General features: G+C 39.5%; 1 protein-coding gene across 3 annotated transcripts in view; it reads right to left on the bottom strand.

Annotated features, from left to right (window-relative positions):
* The window catches only part of CARMIL1 (capping protein regulator and myosin 1 linker 1), a 317,490-nt gene that overhangs the window by 91,856 nt on the left and 203,417 nt on the right, over nt 1-22,217 (bottom strand). For all 3 annotated transcript variants that reach the window (XM_060109371.1, XM_060109372.1, XM_060109373.1), the window contains exons 18-23: nt 13,978-14,059; nt 13,141-13,240; nt 12,985-13,039; nt 8,087-8,259; nt 6,443-6,511; nt 3,586-3,679 (exon numbers count right to left, since the gene is read on the bottom strand). In XM_060109371.1, coding sequence (XP_059965354.1) covers nt 3,586-3,679; nt 6,443-6,511; nt 8,087-8,259; nt 12,985-13,039; nt 13,141-13,240; nt 13,978-14,059 — 573 coding nt within the window. The remainder of the gene's footprint in view (nt 1-3,585; nt 3,680-6,442; nt 6,512-8,086; nt 8,260-12,984; nt 13,040-13,140; nt 13,241-13,977; nt 14,060-22,217) is intronic.

The following is a 22,217-nucleotide window of genomic DNA, read 5'->3' as shown; positions in this document are numbered from 1 at the left end:
TTCCTCAGCTGTGTCCAGTCCACTGATGGGCTCATAAAAGGCATTTTTTTGCTTGTTACAGCATTTCTGATCTCTAGCATTTCCTTTTGATTTTTTCTTAGAGCTCCTCTGTTTTTATTATCTATCTGTTCTTGCCTTTTTTTTTTTTTTACTTTTTCCATTAGAGCCCTTAACATATTTGATCACAGTTATTTTAAATTACCTGTCTGATAATTCTAAAATCTGTGCCATATCTGAGTCTGGTTCTGATGTTTGCTTTGTCTCTTCATACTGTGTTTTGTCTTGTCTTTTAGCTTGCCTTGTAATTTTTTGTTGAAAGCCAGATATGATGTAGCTAGTAATAGGAACTGAGGTAATCAGTCTTTTAATGTGAGGCTTTTATGTTCATCTGGCTAGAAGCTGAGTTGTAAATGTCTGCTGTAACTGTATATGCCAGTTAATTTCTTCTATTGACCTTGTTTATGTCTCCCCTGCTGTTTTGGGGTTTCCCTAGAAATGTCTCCTTAAATAAAGTGTCTTACAGCTTTGCTTAGTTGTAATTCAGTGTTATTATAAATGATATGTGATGTAAGTATAATAGAGAGGGGAAGCATTTGATAATCTTATGATTAAATTTAGGCTTTTTTTTAAAAAAAAAAAACAGGCCTGAGTCCCTGGACTGTGACCTTCAGAAGTGTTTCTTGGCCTTTTTTTTTCCCTCCCTTATGTGAAACAGGAAGGCTGGAAGGGGCTGCAGTGGTCTAATTGTCTTCTACTAGGTCAGATAAGGCTCTGGTAGAATAGTTTCTCTTGAGGGTAGGCCTTTGTTATGGAGAAGAGCATGCTCTGAGTGTATTTCAAAATGGTTACTTTTTCCCTTCCCCCTGCCAGAAACATGAGTGAATTATCCTCCTCCAATCTTCACTGTGATAACTTGGGTTCTTGTAACTAAAACCCGTGCAAAGGTCAGGGCCTCCCTAAGACTAAGCACCTAGGAGTATTTAGCTTCCTCTATTTTTTTTTTTTTTTTTTAAGCTCTTAAACTAGTCCACAGTAAGCCTCCAGCAATTCATCAATTACTGTTTAAGCGTTCCTCTGAGTTACCAGCTCCATTAGCTTCTGCCCCTGGTGAGCTGATCTCAGCTTTGATTCTCTGTGATTCTCTGTATTACCATCTCTCCAGTTTCCAGGGTGATAGTTTGCCTTGTAACCTCAATTCTCTGGCAGACCTAAGAAAAGTCACTGATTTTCTGTTTAAGATTTTTTTTTTCTTGTTGTGAGGATGGGAATGATGACTTCCAAACTCTTTACATGTCTAACCTGAAACCAGAAACCTTGTTTCTGTAGAATGTCTTTTGTTATAAGCTGACTAATATCCTTTAGGAAAGTGTAAAGATATCGAACATTTGTATATTGCTTTACCATCTACAAACTGCTTTTCACATATACCACCTCATTTGATCCTCATGGACACCTTAGGCAAATTACTTAATCACTGTGTCCTTCAGTTTTCTTATCTGTAAAATGAGCATATAATAGAACCTACCTCATGGGTTTATTTTAAAGATGACAGATGTTAATTTATGTAAATCATTTAAAATAGTGTCAGGCACCCAGTATAAACTATATGCTAAGTGTCAGCTAAATACAGTTACTGTGTAGCTTTATTTTTTATGCAGATGGAGAAACTAAAGTTCAGAAGAATTAAATACATACTGAACTTACAATGCTGGGAAGAGTTTGATTTAGTCAGATCTTCTGAATCCAAACCTTAGATGGTTTCTTTTGCTACACCACAGCTTCCTCTCCCCTCCACTCCCAACCTTACTCCCTTTAATTCATTGAATGTCTAAATAACATCCATGCATGCATGCCAGGTACTGCACTAGCTTCTGAGAATAAAACAAGATGAAAAATATAGGCTCTGCCTTCAAAGAGCTCACAGTCGCTGGGAGAAAAAAAAAAAAAAAAATAGAGGCAGGTAACTTAAAACAATGCCACAAGGCCAGTGACAGAGAGAACCACAGGAAATTGTGAGAAGACCACCTACCTAGCAGGGAAAAGGGACTCCGAGAAGTCTTCCTGGATGAACTGACCCTTGATTTCAATCTCAACAGATATGCACAGTAGTGGGGAAAGCATGAGTATCATCTAGATTTGAGCAGTGATTCTCAGATGTTACAATCATCAGGACAACTCAGAAAAACACAGATGGCTAAGTCCCACCCCAGTTTCTGAGGCCCAAGAATTTGCATTTCTAACAAGTTCCCTGAGGTAGAGCAAAACAAAGACTAAGGGTTGGTAAGAAATGAAGTTGGCGGTGAATAGGAGGCAGATCCTGGGCAGAAATTCATCATAAGTTAAGGAGATCAGGCTTTATCCTAAAAGCCACCAGGAGGAATGGATTGAACGTTTTAGTCTGATCAACTTCACCGTGAAGGAAGATGGCTATTTTTTTTTGGCGTTACACGGGCCTCTCACTGTTGTGGCCTCTCCCCGTTGCGGAGCACAGGCTCCGGACGCGCAGGATCAGCGGCCATGGCTCACGGGCCCAGGTGCTCCGCGGCATGTGGGATCTTCCCGGACCGGGGCATGAACCCGTGTCCCCTGCATTGGCAGGCGGACTCTCAACCACTGTGCCACCAGGGAAGCCCCAAGATGGCTATTTTTGACTGCAGCATGGAAAACAGACAAGAGGATGTAATCATCCTGGTGAGAGAGGATGAGGTTTGAATAAAGGCATCTGTTATAGGAATAGAGGGAAGGAGAGTTAATGAAGAGATTTATGCGCTAGAATCAGTAAACTTGGTGACTGATTGGCTACAGAAGATATAAAGGGGAAAAAGACAAGCTTAGGAGACTGGACAGAGGGTGGTACCACCAGATGAAAGAACAAAGAGGGAAGAAAGATTTAGAAGATTTCCCAAATAACACCATAATAAAGGTGGAGCAGGTTTCCTCAGATGGGAAATATTTGAGCACATCTAAAAGTAGAGAGAAAGGTAGCCATAACCATAGAACGAGAAGGATGAAGATATGAAAGAGCGAGGGAATGGCTCACAGGGCAAGTTTCCAGCACAGGGCAGAGATGTTGGGGTCAAAGGCACTGAGGATGACTGGGCTTTGAAGGGGAAGGTACCCATCATCCTCTGGGGTTGCCAGAAAGGAGGTGGGCATGGGTGTGGATTCAGACACATTTATAGACAAAGGTGGTAAAGCGAGATCTCAGTAGTGCCCTAAATTTCTCAATGAAGAAGGAAGGGAAGGCTCTCGCTGTTGAGGATGAAGGAGATGAAGGTTGTGCTGGCTGTCATTCACTTGTACACATTCTCCAATGGACGAAGAGGGAGTTATCCACGCCTAAGTCTGGCATGTTGATGCTGTAAGTATGTTATTTTACTCCACTTAAATTTCATGACAAGTTTTAGTCTATATTTTATTCCTTCCCCAGTCATGCATTATGCCATTCACGATCATAAGAATACAAGCTAATGTGAAAAAAGCTTTGTAAAATACAAAGCACTGTTCATATGTTCAGAATGTATTATTCACACAATTCCACTCAAATGTGAATTTATTATAATTAAGTTACTGATCCTTCAATACCTTCTGCAGAGCCTCTTCTGTTTTTTCAGGGTTTGTTTTTAAGGCTTGAGAAGCATCATACATAGGAATTGGCATAAATCTCAACGTGTAGTTCCTAGAAAAAGGAGAAAATGGTATGTTTATTTGAAAATAACTTCCTATTATCTGAATTCAGCACCCTTTTTTAAAATCCGAAAAGAGAGTTGCCAGAGTGTCTTAGAAAACTGTAAACTACCGGACCATCTTAGGCCCCTCGACTGCAGGTCAGCCTTCTTTCCTACCACCTGTGCGACACCACAAGTGACCTCGTCAATTCACGCTGTCTACAAAACCTACACAACTTGAAGGAATCTGGTTTTGTTGTTTTGCTTTCAGTTTTCAATTACAGTAAGGACAGGATTTTCAAATTGGAACTGGAGAGATGGTCTGAGAGAAAGGCTAGGAAAAAAGTCCAGCATCAACTTGCTACTTGGATTTTAGTCACCAACAGATCTGAAGGTAACTTGATTACCACAGTGACAACGTGACAGACAGACCCAGAACGGTAGAGGAAAAACCCAAAATAGAACCAAAACATTTGCTCGCCAAGCCAAGGATGTGAGCATCCACAAAAACAATCTGTTCAGGCTCTGGGCTCCTTTAAATAACCAAGTCCAAGACCAGTAAGTGTCTTTAGAAAACCTTCCTGCTGGCTCAACAACCTGACCTCTGCAGGTCCTGGCAATTGGCACCCCCAAATCAGCCCGAGTGCCCCAGGCTCCAGACACCAAGTAAAGCAACTGTGGAACTCTGGGTCTATTTAATACCTCACATGGCTGTTGCCTGGCTGATTAGACACAAGAATGCAAGGGTGAGTCATTTTTGTGTGAGAACTCTAAATCCGCACTCTGGCCTGTGTTCCTGAACTTGCTACAAAGTGATATGTGTCTGGATGAACACTCACACCTGCTCCCCTACCACAAACTCTAGACCTGGAGATGCCTCCTCTCTCCCAACCAAAATGCATCTGTTTCTACAACAAGACACTCAGGAAGGATGACCTTGTGGGCCACGTGTTGGCAACTGGTACCTAGGCATCCCACAGCTGGCTTGTTTCAGGTCTCTAAACACCAAGCAGAACTCATGGTGTAACTCTTATGGATAGTCAAATGGCTTCTACTGGAAGAATAAATTAACAACTAATTCCTAAAATAGGTACTAATAATGAAGAAATAATAAAGAAAATAAACAGTCATTTTAATAAAAGCAGCCAATCTGGATGGTTACCTAATTGGGAAAAAGAAAAAAACTGTTCTTCACCCAGTCCAACTGACAAGATGGCTTAAAGTAAAATAATCAGCAAAGACAAGGCTGCTATTTCTATAACTTTAATTTTTACCTTAGCTTTGTTTGAGCAAAACTGCTTTTGTTTGACTTAAGAGGAACCAGCCAACTGAAACTAAGAGATAATACGTCTCTTTTTGCAGCCTCGAAGATTTTCTTTTCCCTCATCCACTTTTCATCATGCTTCAGACCAGCGTGGTTTATTTAAACCAAATGTGATTTCACACCATTGGCATCTTGTAGCACAGAGTACATAACAGACTGTGATCGGGGAGTTCTACTTTCAATCTGGAAATGTGGAGTGTTGGGGCTGCATCCTCTTGGCTTCTCACAAAGACCTGCCTGGGCTGGCAGTCTGCAACATCATTAGAGTGGCAGCTGTGCTGTTAGCACCCAAATGCAGCAATCTGTAAATATATGTTTCCATTCAAAGGTTTTGTGTGCAATAGGTGTAATTACAGGAGGTTCTGCAGTCACAGAAGTCTCCCAGGAGAAGTGGCCATGATGGCTGATGGTGTGAGCTGCCTTATCCATGTTTAGTGATGGCCGGTGATGGCAGCAACTTTGACTTCCTGGCTAAAGGAGAACCACGGGATTTAGAACTGAAGCCACTTAGAGATAATTTACTGTGATTTCTCACGTTATAAAAGAAAAATTCATCAATGAGGTGAAATGATCACAGGCTCAAGATCATAGGCTTATTGGTGACAGAGCTGGGGACGGAATGGAGGGCTCCTAATTCCAGGTCTCGGCTTTTATCCAGGTCACCATGTTGGGCATGACAGCTCCACCTGAGGGGCCGTGCATGGAGGAAAACACAAAATAATGAGCACCCCCTCCCCCTCCTAAAAGGCCCAACTTCTATGCTACTGGCCCCTAACTTCCCTCCTACATTTTGTAACCTCTCGTTTTTAATGCTATAAATCTGCTTTGATCGTTTCTACCATTCGAATACAATATGAGGATTGAAAAGCTCAGAGAGAACCAGATTTCTAGCATTTTTTTCAGCCACATTTGTATTCTTCTTTCCTCATTTAGTTTACTGGGAAAGTAAATTTGACAATAAATAATAGTTGCAGACTTTAGTTACGAAGGTAATAAAAAAAAAAGGCTTTTACAGAAATGAGACCAGTGAGCCCTGGCCTTGCCATTTCATCAATTTCATTTTTATTTTCTGGACCTCAGCTTTCTTCTCACCACTGGATTCAGAGTTGTCATCCTGGGCAAAAAAAGTGAGATCCAGTGGAAGGAGATTTAAAACCACAAGGAGAAAGAAGCAAGGTGACCGCTGTGTAGCACCCTCCACCCCACCCCCCTGCAACCATGATCTTGTGTGTTCTGTGGAATAAGCATCTCTGCTCTCATTTTATAGATGAAGAAACTCACACCAGAGGAAAGTCAACGTCTTCCCAGGTCCCATGGCTGGTTAGCAGGAGACTAATCAGACCCAGATCTTCTGATTCCCAATCTACTGCTACTTGTATTACCCCACATAGACACAAACACCATTGGTTCTTTCCTATTTTTCTAGAAAGAAGTCCTAAGTAAAACTTACTTTTCCATAGCAACAGCTATATCTTGAAAGCCTTGGGCAGTAATGTTGTTCTTGTCCCATATAACAGTCCTGTTTGGAAACCAAATCACATAAATCGTCAGAGACTTAAGAATGGAGGAAATGATTCTCCCATTGCAGATAAATCTCTTATAGGCAACACTGTCTAGGTATTTTAGTACAATGAGCAAGGAATAATGTTCAGCTTTGTTTCAAACAAAGCAAGGATGAGCATTTCCCCCAACATTAGATTCCAAAGCCATTCTCTGCTCAAGTACTATGAAAAAAACCATACTTAAAAGCAACAGCACACACATTAACTTACCATTAAGTCACCTAATGCTTTGCTTGCCAGAAAGCCCTAAAACCTGATTCCCCTGATATTCTCCCAGCATATTCTCCAAACAGCATTCTAGTATTCAAGTCTGAGGCTGAAGCTATTTATACAAGAGGCTAAACAGTCTCATGTCCAACATAAAGAATTCCAGATATGGAGACTTTTTTCTATTCTAAACAACTAGAGGGACAAAGTAGTCATATTTTCTGACATTTCATCATTGCCCTGACGTGATATGATCAGCAATCCCAGCAACTGAGTTCACTCTGCTGATAAACCTCAGTTACTCTAGGAGGTGGTTTACTTTTTAAATACAAAATCTATTTTGGAAGAAGTATTACTTTCCTTTCAGAATGTGAATACTTCAGAAGTATTTTAGGATTTGTCAATTCACCTGACACACGAAATGGCTTTTATTTGTCTGAACGCTCCCAGGCTCACAACCTCTAATTGCTTTCTCTTCCTAACCTCAACGACCTTCTTCACGTACACACTGACCTTCAAAGAAACTGCTGCAGATTTTGGCTTTTGCCTTCAGTTTAGACAGAAGGTGCGGGCTCTGCCTTACACTGGGAAGCAAGGGAAACAGCCAGAAAAAGCCCTTGAGGAGCAGTGTGAATTATTAACTCTTCCTTCACCAGACTGCTGGGCTAGGTAGCAACTGGATCTCTCTGAACGACGGATGGTAACATGGTTACCAGATAACTAGTCCCTAAGAGAAGTAGTTACTGCATAGCTCATCCTTAAGAAAAGCCATGCTTGGGAAGCACTACGGATGAAAACCACTGAACAGAAGAGTTAGCATCCAGTACAAACTTGCCTTTGACACAGTAGACTTCATGGATCCCTTGGGTTTTAGGTCTTTATGTCGCAGGGGTGGGAAGGGAAGATAAGACGCTGGGCTCACAACCAAGTACAGGGAAGCCCCTCGTGTTATTCCTCCAGTCTTCCCAGCTCTGCCCCCAAACCCCTCCTCTGCTGCCCCCTGCCTTTCCCGACACATCAGTCAGCTGCCAATGCTGCTGTGAAATGGGAAACTGCAATGGTTCTCAGCCGGGTTTACCTCATAGTGGAAATCTTTAAGACAGCAGTTTGAAGGAATGACTGTGTCTAAATTTGGGAACACCCTCCTCCATATTTTGAAAAAAGACTTGAAGCTGTCGCTTCTGCTCCCCAGCTGGTCGCCTGGGAAACTCAGGCCTCACGCGAACACAGCCGGCCCCCCCCAGTGGTTGCTGGGTCAGACCCTCTTCCAGACCTTCCTTTGAACCAGCATCCACTCCTCGGGGCCGAGGGCCCGGCCTGCGTACCTGAGCTTGGTGTTGATCTGCAGCGCTTTGGCCAGCATCTTTGCCCCCATGTCCCCCATGCCATTCCCACTGATGTCCACTGTGGTCAGGGAGGTGTTGCTTCCCAGGGCATTGATGATGATGGTGACCTCGTTCTTGAGTTTCGAGTCAGCCAGGGACAAGGACTGCAGAGGCTGTGGAGGGAACACCAGGCAGCGCCCACACAGTACTGTCAGAGCTGCTGCCGCTCGCTGGGACCCACTTCATGGAGAACCATCAGGGGAGGGACCCACCGCACAAACACAAAGTGCCTCATTTGGAAACTTCTGGCCAAAAGACACTGATGAATAGGACCCGAAGGTTCTGGACCCTTGGAGTCAAACATGAAGAGCTTGTGTCTTAATGCTGAATATCAGCCACCTCTCTTCTAAGGGAAGCTGTGGAAAGATACCCAGAGTGGCAGATGCCAGCTCTTCTGAAATGGAGGATGGGAAGAAAGAAATAAAAATTCTACGCAGAAATATCTGCACTTCAGTATGGCAACACTATCCCTTGACCCATTTTATTTCTATGCAAGGTCAAAGGACATCTTAAAATACTAGTAGAGGAATACTAGTACTAAATTACTAGAAGTAGTAAGTGCAAAATAAAACCCAGCCAAGATGAATAATAACTGACATTTATTGAACACTTAACCGCTATTTAAGCTTTTTACATATATTTACTCATTTAATCCTCCCAGTAACCTAATACTTAGGTATTATTATATTGGGTATTGTTATCCCTACTTCTCAAGTAAGAAACAAAAAGGTTAAGTGATTCAACCAAGGTCACACAGAGAGTAGCTGAATAGGAACCAGACAGGCTGGTTACAGATTTTGTGTTTTCAACTCCTACACAACATTGCCCTTATTGGCTTATCCTAGATCTTTTTAATCCTCACTCTTAGCTTTGTTTTATAAGGTCCAACCAAAAGACACACTTACAATTAAAGAAAAAAAGTCAAATGTGTGTGACCTTTTCATTACTGTAAGCTCTGTGATGAACCCAAGCCAATCCACTCACTGTCTATTTAAACCAGAGACAAAGCCCTCTGCCTGGAGGCATGTTTTGTTTGGCCTACAGAGTATCTGACCAAAAAAAAAAAAAGAATGGGCTCCCTACTTACACCCAGCTCACACCTGTTTATGTCACCTTCCTAGCCCTGTGGGTATTTAAATTGCAATCCCTGATTACAGCCATAACTGAATTAATGAGGTGGTGCAAATTCCAGGACTTAAGCCAAGGTTACTCTAAAAGTCAGAACTAAGACTTCTCCAGGGGATTTGGATGTCTTCTGGGTTGCCTGCGGTGGTCTACACTGGCCCAGCCATATTCAACAATTGTATATGCTAACTCCATAAGCAGTTTGGACATTACAGGGAGATGGATGCTGGAAGCAGCTTCTAGGATCATCTATGACCAGGTTCCATGGTGGCCCGTGGGACTGGGGTTCTTGAGATGTGCCTAGGTGGTCTGTAGGATCCCCGCACAAATCGTGGGGTATATTCGTGTCCACTTAACTACTGAACATGGACTTCTAATAGAACACCTGTTCCAGGCACATCTGCCAAAAGGCTCAGGAGGCAGAATGAGAGTGTTGACAGTTTCAAGACTCGTATGTCCACAAACTGGCATTATGCATTTGGTTCTAGTTTTCCCGAGTGATTATCTTTATTGTCCAAATTTGACCATGTTTTCTAAACGTAATACATCTATGGTAAAATCAAAAGGTAATATTATATAAATTAGAATCAAATTTTTTAAGGTTAAATGGCATAGTAAGTGCTAAGTCAATTAAAACCTCAGCCCAAAGGCCTGCATAATCTTAGACTCAGGCAGGTTTAGGGAGGGAGCTTCAATTTTCTTAAGCGTCTACGTTCCAGTAGATAGAAAAAAAACTAAATGAAAAATGCTTCAGACTCAGGAAACTTCATGTTTTAAATGAAAACATAAGCAATGCTGCTTTAATAAAAAGCTGTAATCGCATCTCCCATCATTTCAATAAGCTCTATTCAACGCCTACAAAAATGACACATAACGGCTTCTTCCTAATACTGGAAAACTGCCAAGTCTCCAAGCTGGAGAGCACTAATTCCAGTACTATATTCAAATCCTAATACACCCCAATTAACACTTAAAAGTAATAGGTAGAGCCATTAATGTGAACAGAACAGCCGAAATTGCATGCATATTCATAAGGTCATCCCTTCTTGATTTACTTCACTTCCAGGTAACATTACTATTTGAAATCTTACTATTCCTGTTCATAGCTGAACATGCCTAATCTGACAATCTGTCTCCTTGCTACAGGGACTCCCAGGACAAACACATACTGTTGCATTGTTCACAACACAGGTTTGTATGTAATACTTCAGAACAAGAGTCCCTGTCATCTTGGCCCCTCAATGTTACCGTCCCTCGAATCTGGGAGCAGCAGCCTGGCAACCACTGTCTAAAGCTGAAGGCGACACGGGAGCCCGTGCGTCTAGGTTGTCCAAGTGAACATATTGTGCAATATCGGGAGAATAAAGTATTCCACACGCTGTCTAAGAATAAGCTCTACAGACACAAGGTCAGAATGTAAAAAGCAGAGTTTACTTTTTATATGTAGAAACCTTTAAAAGAATAAAACCAAAAAATGAGCCCAATGGTGCCCAGTTATGGGTGGAATTTTTATAGTCACAAGACTGAACTCCTAATCATTTTAAATAGTTTTGCACATTACTGATTCAGAAGTAGAAAAAAAATAAAAAGAATGTAATTACTTATTGAAAAAGCCACCTACTTTTCTGTGATATAAACATAAAAGGCTTTTCACTGTACGTTATTAGCAGCAACTTTTCAAATTTATAACAGAGTTCACATTTTTGTAGCAGACTTTACCGTCTGCGAATATGTTTTTAGGTGTACTTTAAATAGCAAGATTATCTTTGAGTAAGAGACTTTGAAAATTATAGGAACAAAGTTTGAAGACCCTCGTGTAATAAGCAAAACATGAAATTAAGAAATATATTTTTCATAACATATAAATTTTCCTGAAATATGTGCTAAGGAACAAATATTTGGGAATGATTATTAAATATGATTCTGCAGGGTTTCCCTGGTGGCACAGTGGTTGAGAGTCCGCCTGCCAATGCAGGGGACACGGGTTTGTGCCCCGGTCCGGGAAGATCCCACATGCCGCAGAGCGGCTGGGCCCGTGAGCCATGGCCGCTAAGCCTGCGCGTCTGGAGCCTGTGCTCCGCAACGGGAGAGGCCACAACGGTGAGAGGCCCGCGTACCAAAAAAATTAAAAAAATTTATATATATATATATGATTCTGCAATACTGGCTTCTCCAACCTTTTAAAACTGGGCCAGTACTAGGAAATCAAAATCTCAGATACAGCAGGGTGGTATAAAGTCAAATTAAATATGTAAAACAAACTGCATGAATTCTGAAAAGTGTAAATTACATTCTAATTATGCCTCTAACTTTAATAACCCAGTATAAGAGTAACAAAATATGGGGTTTATTAGCAAATGAGGACAAAGAGAAGTGTCTGAATTCATTAAATAATAATGAGCTTCATTTCTAGTCCACAGGTTGGAAATTATATCCACACAATGAAGAGGCAGGACAACAGAATTTTCTCCTGCCCTCCAGGTCAGAGCTCCACAAAGAGATGTGGGCAAGGGTAAGCAAGGAAAAGTACCAGTCTCCATCTCTCCTGACAGCATGGCTTTCTCCAAAAATTTAGCTTACAGTTATAGAATTTGCTGTAACCCTATATGAATTCAAAATGGGAAATGATACTTTTTTTTAAAAGATTTTTTTTTTGATGTGGACCATTTTTAAAGTCTTTATTGAGTATGTTACAATATTGCTTCTGTTTTATGTTTTGGCTTTTTGGCCGCGAGGCATGTGGGATCTTAGTTCCCCCACCAGGGATTGAACCTGCACCCCCTGCGCTGGAAGGCAATGTCTTAACCACTGGACTGCCAAGGAAGTCCCGAAATGATACTTTTTTTAAATGTGACATATCTCACATGATTAATACAGGAAATTACTCTTATGACCTACAAAAGTAGCTATCACCAAACATGAATAATATGAATCTTCATTATACAAATTGATTTGGATTTTAGGAACCATAAAAGCTCTTTGGTGGCTGAATAGGACTAAGATAGGAAAGGGACAAAATCTTAAAGAGCATCAGTAAAATATAAGATGTGATGCACCAGGTTTCAATGAAAGGAATTAACGGTAGAGTGCTTCTCACTTTGTCCATAAAGTATCTTCCTTTATCCTAATGCATTTCTAAGGGCAGCCAAATAGGATACCATTTGAAATTAAATTTCTTTACCCTGAACCGAGTCTTAGCCAGGAACAACTAAAGGAAATAAAAATAGAAGAAGGATTATTAGAGCTCTATACACAATTTAAGATGGGGGACAACTTTCTTATTAGTCTCTTGTAATTCTGCATAATTACTAGATGAAATTCAAATTAGCAACATGGTATTTCTCAACATGATAGAAGGTTATAAAGTCAACTAGAGAGTAAAAATTCAGATTAGTGTATTAGCTGAAGCTAGGAAGTAGTAAGCCTTATTAAAAGATGGGCTTAGGAGTCAATGTATACGTCTTTTCATCTATTAGTTACAATCTTCCTTTAATTAGTGATAAGCTGAATAAAGTGAAGAGTAGGTAAATTTTAAGTACACTCTAAAACTGTACTAAAGCATAAATATTTATTGTACTTAAAAACAATAACAATAGAAAATGTATACAGAGATAAAATTATCTGAAAGCATATCTGCATTAACCCAGCAGACATAATTAGTAAGAACAGCAAGAAACGGCAGATTTTAGGCAAGACTTAAAAATAATACTCACTGATTCTTCATCTTGAATCATCTGTACTAAGTTGTCCAACACAGGTGTCAGATTTCTAAAGAGATTTTAAAGATGTGGACAGTGGAATCAAATCAAAAGCTTTCAGGAGGCTGGTTATTTTCATCATTGTCATATTAAAAAATGCAAAACTCTTACTTGGATTTCATATTATTAAAATTTTTGCCTAACGCCAGGTGTTGTATGGATCTGTTTTTACTGAGCCACACTATTAAGGTAGATAGGTCAGATTCTAAACCTGGAAAGAATCAGAGTAAATGGAGAATCAACACACATGTGGATAAATAAATTCGCAGGTGCAGCACAATTCAACAAAGGTGCAAGGCAGTGGATGACTTTCTGTACTGTCCTGAGATGTTAATCCTTTTTCCCCCAACCCCCCATCAATGGAACTCTTTGTCCGCTTTTTATGTCCTCTTATTTCACAGGGATAAACTCATTCTCCACAAAGACTTATCTAAATCTCTTATGCAATCAGTGGCTAAATAAAGTCAACAAGGAATGGGGAGGCATGACAGCAGAAAATGTCATCTCTCCCCATCCCTTTGTGAAAGAAGATTCTGACATACTGTTCACTGGGAGGTAACTGCAGTTAAAGTTGTCTATGCAAATTCATACTGCATTCTTGTCTATGCAAGTCCATACGCACATGCTACTACCACTTATTACCAGTAAGCATGCAAAAGGTTGAACTCAGATCTTTATCAATGTATTGATGACAACTTTTTGTTTTTTTGGTCTGAACTGTTTTACTGCATAGACTTTTCATTTTTGGCCATGGAAAAATCTTAGTAAGACTTTGGCACAGAATTAATCCATAAATAAACTCTGTTAAATTAAAAGGTCCTCTAGTCAAGAAGTGAAATAACAATTTTATTAAGGTGTCATCTAGATTGGGCTAGAAGATTATTTTCCCTTTACCAACTTGCTTCAAATAACATTTCTATGTCTTTTCTTCTCTGATTTCTGACTTACCATTATCAGAGATGTCTAGGCTGGTGATGTTGTGGATTTCGGCGATGCAGCCTTCTAATACCTGCGCACCTCCAGATCTCAGCTAGAGAAACACAAACCAAACAGGTAAAGTGGTCACTGGAGGGGTAAAGCCAAAAAAATGAAAAATAGGAGATATAGTCTCAAAGTTAGCACCAAAGAAAAAGTGAAAACTTATCAACTCCAAAAAAGCTATCATCAATGTAAAAAGCTAATCACTAGTCATTATATGGTTTCCCATCTCACGTAAGTCTGAAAATCATTAGAAAAAGAAAGAAGACAGAGGCCACCCTGCATCACCGTTGCCAAGATGGTCTCCGTCAACACACAAGAATTTTCTTCATTTCTGACTTTTGGAAAGCTAACAAATCCCTTTTATACATTAGAAACTGCTACTATTTTATTTGATTATTACAGATTTCAAGGTATAACTCTCCACCATGTAGCAGCAAAACAACCAAAGGAGACAGTAAAGACCTATAAAACACTTTTCATCTTTTCCCATAAAACCAAAAGCATATGTTACAGAGGTCAGAGTATTTTTGTTTTCCGTTCAGCAACTATCTGAGTTCCTACTATGTGTAAAACACTGTGCAGGATGCAGTTTCCAAAGCTGTGGACCTTTGTTCAGTAAACTTACGACCTAATAAGGGAAAAGAAATTCATTTATTGGGAACCTACTATGTGCCAAGGAACATGGTAGTTTCTCTATTCACTTAAGAAAATTAAAATTTATGTAAAAATTCTATACCAAATTGATAACACTTTCTACTTGTTCAAGTTTTGATGTAAAAATTTAAAGAATCCTTATTTCACTATTTTACATGAAATATGTCTGCGGTACTCTGGACCAAACCCTGCCAATTTCCCTGGCTGCTTACACGTTAAGCAGAATATTGCACAGATCTTTGGAACTGCTTTATTCAGGAGTATTTCAGCTGGAGTGTTTAAATTCAGTCCTTTCTACTTTTTCAGGTAACAGCAGATCACGGTGAGGTGCCTGATGTGAACTCTGACAGGGAGTGTCACACAGAGGCAGACCTCCCCAGGAGGCTGGTCTACACATTTCAGGGAGACCAAGGCCAACCAACTCCACAGCTGCAGGGCTACAAATCCAGTGTGTGGAGCTATGGCCATTTTTATTATATTTTTGCCAAAGTACTGGTTTATGATTGGTTGTAAATTAAAAAACAACACCAGGTTCTTCACAAATAGATTTGAGAAACACTGTTCCAGGTCACAGTTTGTTAATACCTGAAGAAGTGAATATTATATGTAGACTATGTCAACATTAAAGCAGGAAATAATTTAGGCAAATACTTCTAAGGAACATAATTTGATTTTCAGAACATGGGAAAAATTATGCTTTTGAGAAGACAAACATACGTTTTTACAATTTCATTATTTGCTGTTAGTGATTTCTCTGTTGAGAAATCAAATTTCTACAACAAAATCTCTACTTATTATAATGTATAGTAAAAATATTCCATTTGCAAAAATGGAAAATAAAGGTGAGATTTCAGTGCTCAATTCTGTTTATTTTACAAATACTCCTGACTGATACTGTAGCATAATATTAACATTTTCCAATACTAAAAATGTCAACACACCCTAATTTATTGATTCATAAAGTACTTACACAATGGCCAAGCTAAGGAAAGCCCAAGGAGAAAAAACAAAAAATGTTAAGTAAGCAGAATAAGAACAGAGAAGTAGACGTCTCTATCAACACACGATGTAAAAAAGCAGAGTCAGAAAAAACACTTGAACTAAAATAAACTCCCAAAACAAAAATCCAAAACTTAAAGAAGAAAATAACTGACCTTCAGTCACAAGAACATTCGATTGAACTCACAGGTTATTAGATGCCTAAAATTCCCCCAAAGCTTAAGGCTTTCCCAAAACAGTAAAAGCTTTTCCATTACTGTAAATGAAAATCCTTTTAAACAAATTTGCATAATTAGACGCTGTGTCTGCATGTATGCATGTAAAACTGGTTTTAAATTACCCTCATTTGGATCCCACACACTAGCATTAAAAAGAAAGCAAGATCAAAGAGGAGTAAATGTGACTGAATCACTCAATACTTTTTGAAATGTTAAAAATAAAATCACATTTCTTTCAAGAGAAGTGTGGTCTCACTCAAGGAAGGTGGAATATTTCAGATGTTACTCATAGTTCTAAGTGAATAGTTCTATCTAATACAAAAACATCCATAATGGGTACAGAAACCAGGACACTAAAATCTAGAGAACTTTTAATAATTCATTTTCCTTCCTCAAGAGCACTTGCCATTTAAAAAGAGGTGGCAAATATTACAGGTTTAAATATAAAATAACCTCCCTATTTATCACTTGTCCTCTATAGGGGTTCCATTTTTAATGAAAAAATAATTTCTATCCTGGGAAATTTTCTCACATGAAACTGTGAATACTATAAGATTCTCCAAGAACAGAAAACGGTTTGACGTGATCCAGTTCAACATATCCTCGCTAGCAGGGTTTGATGCCAAAAGGTAATTTAGAACCCAAGAAAGATATATAATACAACTGACCCTTGAACAACTCTGGGGTGAGGGGAGTTGGGGGGGCCAACCCTCCACACCATCAGAAATCCAAGTATAACTTTACAGTTGGTCCTCACTATCTGTGGTTCCTTCTCCACGTGCAGATTCAACCAACCACAATGTAGTACTATAGGAGGTATTTAGTGAAAAAAAATCCACATGTAAGTGGACCCATGCAGTTCAAACCCGTGTTGTTCAAGGGTCAACTATATATATACTGTCATTTCCAAGAGAATGGAAATACTTGCATTTCCAAATAGTTGCATGCATTATATTGCTTATGTCCATCCTGTGGTGAAACATTTTCCATTTTGCATTCCATACCCAGCCTAACAGGAAAGTGATAGCAAGGGGTACAGCAATGATGATGCTCAACACACACAAGCAGACCCGCCTTCTCACCTCAGAGCTGGCTGAATGACTATCAAATTGAATGGAATTGCCTGAAAAGTTACTAGTGACTTGCTGCAATGTCCTACTTGTTACATATTTTAATATCTGATGCTCTTTTTTCTACTCATCATCAAAGCACATTGCAATGAATATGGCATAATGTGCAGGAAAATTTCTCCTTAAAAGAACCAACTCCCACATCCAGACTGCAACAAATCCTCAGTTATGGCTAGCCTTTACGTCTTCTCTGAAGTATCAGAGATTTTCCTCTCACTTGGAAGGAGATTAAGCTTGAAGAATTCAGTCCCAGCACTGACTTATTCTTCCCTTGAAGTATGACTATGAAGTAATACAATTTTTAAACACAAGCCAGGATGCATACACCCATTGCCTCCTTTCAGGCAGAGGGGTACATGGGGAGAACGCATATGAATGTCAACATCACTATCACCATATATAAAAGAGTTTTGGGCCTCCCTGGTGGCGCAAGTGGTTGAGAGTCCGCCTGCCGATGCAGGGGATACGGGTTCGTGCCCCGGTCTGGGAGGATCCCATATGCCGCGGAGCGGCTGGGCCCGTGGGCCATGGCCGCTGAGCCTGCGCGTCCGGAGCCTGCGCGTCCGGAGCCTGTGCTCCGCAACGGGGGAGGCCACAACAGTGAGAGGCCCGCATACCGAAAAAAAAAAAAAAAAAAAGAGTTTTGAAACTCTTGTTTTGGAACTAACCTTGAGGACAAGGGAACACACACATTTCTCTGAACGTCTGCACAGATGCTAAGTCCTTACGCTTTGAGAGTGAGTTGGGATCAACCACAGGCCATTCAGAGCCTGGCCGTAGAGGGTAATGCTGTTTTGTGTCCAAAACCAGGTGTGCCTATAAATTGATGAGACTAATTATTCTTGAGAGATTTAAAACAGCTTTGAAGGTGATTTTTTTTTATGGTTTAATAAAGATAGTTACCCTGGGCTTGGCATTGTGCCAATACTATCTCAGCAAACGATTACAGTCGGCCCTCCACAAAATTTCAGTCCTAGGTTGGTTGAACAAGCAGATGCAAAACCTGCAGATATGGAAGCCGACTGTACCTATTGTACTCCACTAGTTTACATGGGGGGCTTGAGCATCTGTGCATTTTGATATCTGTGGGAGCTCCCCAAACCCATCCCCAGCGGATACTGAGGGATGACCGTCTAATCCCCATTCCACAGGTGAAAAATGAGGGCTGAAAGAAGGGAACCTTTTGGATCCCAAAGTGCCCCCCCTTTGTTTGCTATGACACTCTCTTGCCTTCCATGACTACTCTGAGTCATTTTCTTATTGTTCTCAAAGAAAACTTTTCTGGTACTAAAAGACCAAGAAAATGAAATGATAACACAATTAATGTGAAACAGGTAAGTTTTTTCTCTAAGTAGAGAAGTTATCTGTAAATGAAAGGTTAATTTCAGTACTGACTAGCTGAGCCCTCACAGAGCAAAAGATTACAGCCCCAAATTTTGGATTGAAGTTTCTAAGTATCAAGGATGTTTGTGTTGTAGGAAAGCAACTCCATAATTTATAAATATCTGCATGAAACTTTTTTGTTTTAATAGCATTTAGTGTAAATCTCTCTCATTCAAACTGATGAATGTGAAATGCCTCTTTCAGGGCAGTACTGAAGGATAACACACCAAGAAAGGTAAACGTGAAGAGTAAAGAAATCAGTAAATGGTAAAAACAAAATAATTTGCTTAAGGAAAGTTATTCTAAGTTTCCTGTCTAGACACTTTTAATTCCTATTTCAAGGTTACAGTCTCTCTCCTCCAAATAAACTCAACCACGATTTTAGATGATGGTCGTTTACTTTCTATGACACCCATATAAACCTAATTTTAAAGTTAATCAGTGGAAAGCAGCTGTTTTATAATAGAATAAGTGATCTATTTATAAATATGAAAACAATTTTCAAGGTATTCCATGGTTTGGGTAGACTATTGTACTTAGAGGTATCTGTAGGGGGCACTGAACTCATACAGTGCCCACATCTGAAACTCCCCAGTATTATACAACAGACATTTGACCTTTTAGGTCTGTCAGTCCCTCACCTTGAGTAAGCCACCCCTGTAGAAATGACTTCCCAAGATGATTATGGCATCAGGGTGAAGCTTCTATCCCCCCAACCCACCACAGGTGGGGGCATTTATCTGATCATCAGGTTCTTTTTATTCATCATTAAGTGATGAATTCTTCCATGGTTTTGACTGGCATGATAATGAGAGTAAAGAAGGCTGTGTCTACTGTGGCTAAATAGAGAATGAACCGAAAAAATTCACATATGCATAATTTTAAACTTCCAAGTTAGTGAAAGCTTTTTTCCAAGAGCATTACATAAATTCTGAAGCAATGAATGATTTAAGGAGTAGTAGTTAATACTCTAAGTGCCAAGCATTCTAAACAGAAAATATTGTAACTTCTAGTACCTTTATAGGAAAGAGGTTTACTGTATCATGGAGATGAGCAAAGTGAAACCTAGTTAAATTTGGACATCTAGCTTTAAGAAGAAAAATATCACAAGACACCTTAATTTACAAAAATAATTTTGTGTTTCATTAATTTTTATGAGCAGCAATACAATGTGTGAGTTAATAAACGTGGTCACCAGTACTGTTATTCAAGCTATAAGATGGTGGAACATGGCACTAAGGTAGTATTAAGGGGTCCCCATCTCAGCAGTATCATTTTATCATATAATTCATAAATGAATGGCCAAAATGAAGTTGGAATTATCAGCACAATAATGGTCAATCCTACCATCAGAATTTGATCTGGATTCCTGCTTTATTAAGAAAAATTATAAAGGAAAAAGTCTACTAGCCATTTGATGGATCCATATGAAACTGCCAATAGTCTGCCATTTTTTTCTTCCATTTGTGTAAAATATTTTTTTAACATCTTTATTGGAGTATAATTGCTTTAAAATGGTGTGTTAGTTTCTGCTTTATAACAAAGTGAATCAGCTATGCATATACATATATCCCCATATCTCCTCCCTCTTGCGTCTCCCTCCCATCCTCCCTATCCCACCCCTCTAGGTAGTCACAAAGCACCGAGCTGATCTCCCTGTGCTATGTGGCTGCTTCCCACTAGCTATCTATTTTACATTTGGTAGTGTATATATGTCCATGCCACTCTCTCATTTTGTCCCAGCTTACCCTTCCCCCTCCCCATATCCTCAAGTCCATTCTCTACGTCTGAATCTTTATTCCTGTCCTGCCCCTAGATTCTTCAGAACCATTTTTTTTCTTTTTAGATTCCATATATATGTGTTAGCATGTGGTATTTGTTTTTCTCTTTCTGACTTACTTCACTCTCTATGACAGACTCTAGGTCCATCCACCTCATTACAAATAACTCAATTTAGTTTCTTTTTATGGCTGTGTAGTATTCCATTGTATATATGTGCCACATCTTCTTTATCCATTCATCTGTCGATGGACACTTAGGTTGCTTCCATGTCCTGGTTATTGTAAATAGAGCTGCAATGAACATTGTGGTACATGACTCTTTTTGAATTATTGTTTTCTCAGGGTATATGCCCAGTAGTGGGATTGCTGGGTCATATGGTAGTTCTATTTTTAGTTTTTTAAGGAATCTCCATACTGTTCTCCATAGTTGTCTGCCATTTTTGACCCACAAAAATGTCAGTTTTATATGGTTCACCAAATATAACTGTCTCTGAAAGTTATTCTGAATAGGATCACAAAGGAGTTTAAAAAAGAAGCTGTGTGACAATCTAACACAGTGTTCTTTGGGCATATGGTACCTATCAACTTATTTGAGAAGAAAATGTCTAATTGTATAATATTCTAATAATTACTAGTATTAACAACAATCAGGAGAGCATACTTTGATTATGGCTCTGCCATTAGTGAGCTGGATTATTTCAGCTTCTTTAGACCTCAGTTTCCTCATCAATAAGCATGAGAATCAGATGATCACTTATGTCCATTCCAGTTTTGATTACAGAATTAAATGAATGATGTTATATTGGTAGCAATCATGATCTTTAATCAGGATAGTAAAGCATATGGGTTACTGCTAATTCAGTATTTTGATCTAACAGAGCAATCAAGGTTATACCAACTTGTTTTTAATAGAATAACCCTTTCTATCCTCATTCGTCTTATGCCTTCCCTCATAAGGAATTTTTATTATTGGCATGCCCTTAATATTAAGTGCTGGTAAACAAATAATTAATTCATATTACCAGAGCTAGTTTCTGTTTTACGGTCTGTCATTATAAATGAAACAGCATTAATTTGCACATAAAAATTTCACAATGCCAGGTTAGGTTTTTAGGATTTTCCATTCCCCCCACTCCCCCTAACAAACAAAAAGACTAGTAAATCACACACAGTTGGCTTTCACCCCAGCTCAAAATTAATAAAAAATCCTGCACTAACAATTTATATGGCTGATTTCAGACTTGTCAGTTTCTAGAATTTTCAGAGAGGTAAAGCATTAATCTTCAATATTTAGTGTTGGCTTAGTGCTCAGCATCTTGTTAGTGGCTAAAGGAAACACAAAGCAAAGTAAGACACAAATACTGCCTTCCATAAAGTCACAACCCAGCTGGGAAAGCATACAGGACCCAATTTAATAATTGTGCAAGGTACTACACGTGGTTCAGTGTCCAAATGCATGTCACCATCATTAAGTACTAGACAATTAGAAAAAAATAAGACCACAAAGTGCTGAAGCAGTCAGGGAAGAAATGTACAGACAGATAAGCAACAATAGGGAACAACCTTTATAGGTACTGGACATTCTAAGCATCATATTTCAAAGAAGAGCTCTTTTAAACCTCATAACAACCTACTAGGAGAGGCACTAATGTTGTTTCCTTTTCGCAGATGCAGAAATTGAGATGTAACGCTATCAAGTAATTCACCCAGGATTGCATAGCTAGTCATGGCCAAACTCAGATCAAACAGTAGGAATCTGATGCAGGTACAGAGGAGACAGGACCTGAACTAGATCCTCAAAGAGAGGGAGGCCTTGGGGAAAAAGAGGGACCTGGCAGGAGTGTTCCAGAAAGAGAGAAGAGTGGGTATAAAGGCCCAAGAATAGGAATGAATAAACTCCCACCTCCAGCCCTGAGAAAAGGCACCAAGTTTGACATGGTGGGTAAAGTCAGGCTCTGAAGAGGCTGGATAGTTTGTACCCAGGTATTTTCTTACTAATCTCCACACAAACTAAAAGTTCCAAAATAGTGAAAAAGTTCAGG

The sequence above is a fragment of the Mesoplodon densirostris genome, chromosome 10 (assembly GCF_025265405.1).
Source record: "Mesoplodon densirostris isolate mMesDen1 chromosome 10, mMesDen1 primary haplotype, whole genome shotgun sequence".
Lineage (NCBI taxonomy): Eukaryota > Metazoa > Chordata > Mammalia > Artiodactyla > Ziphiidae > Mesoplodon > Mesoplodon densirostris.
This window is presented reverse-complemented; position numbering and strand designations above follow the sequence as displayed.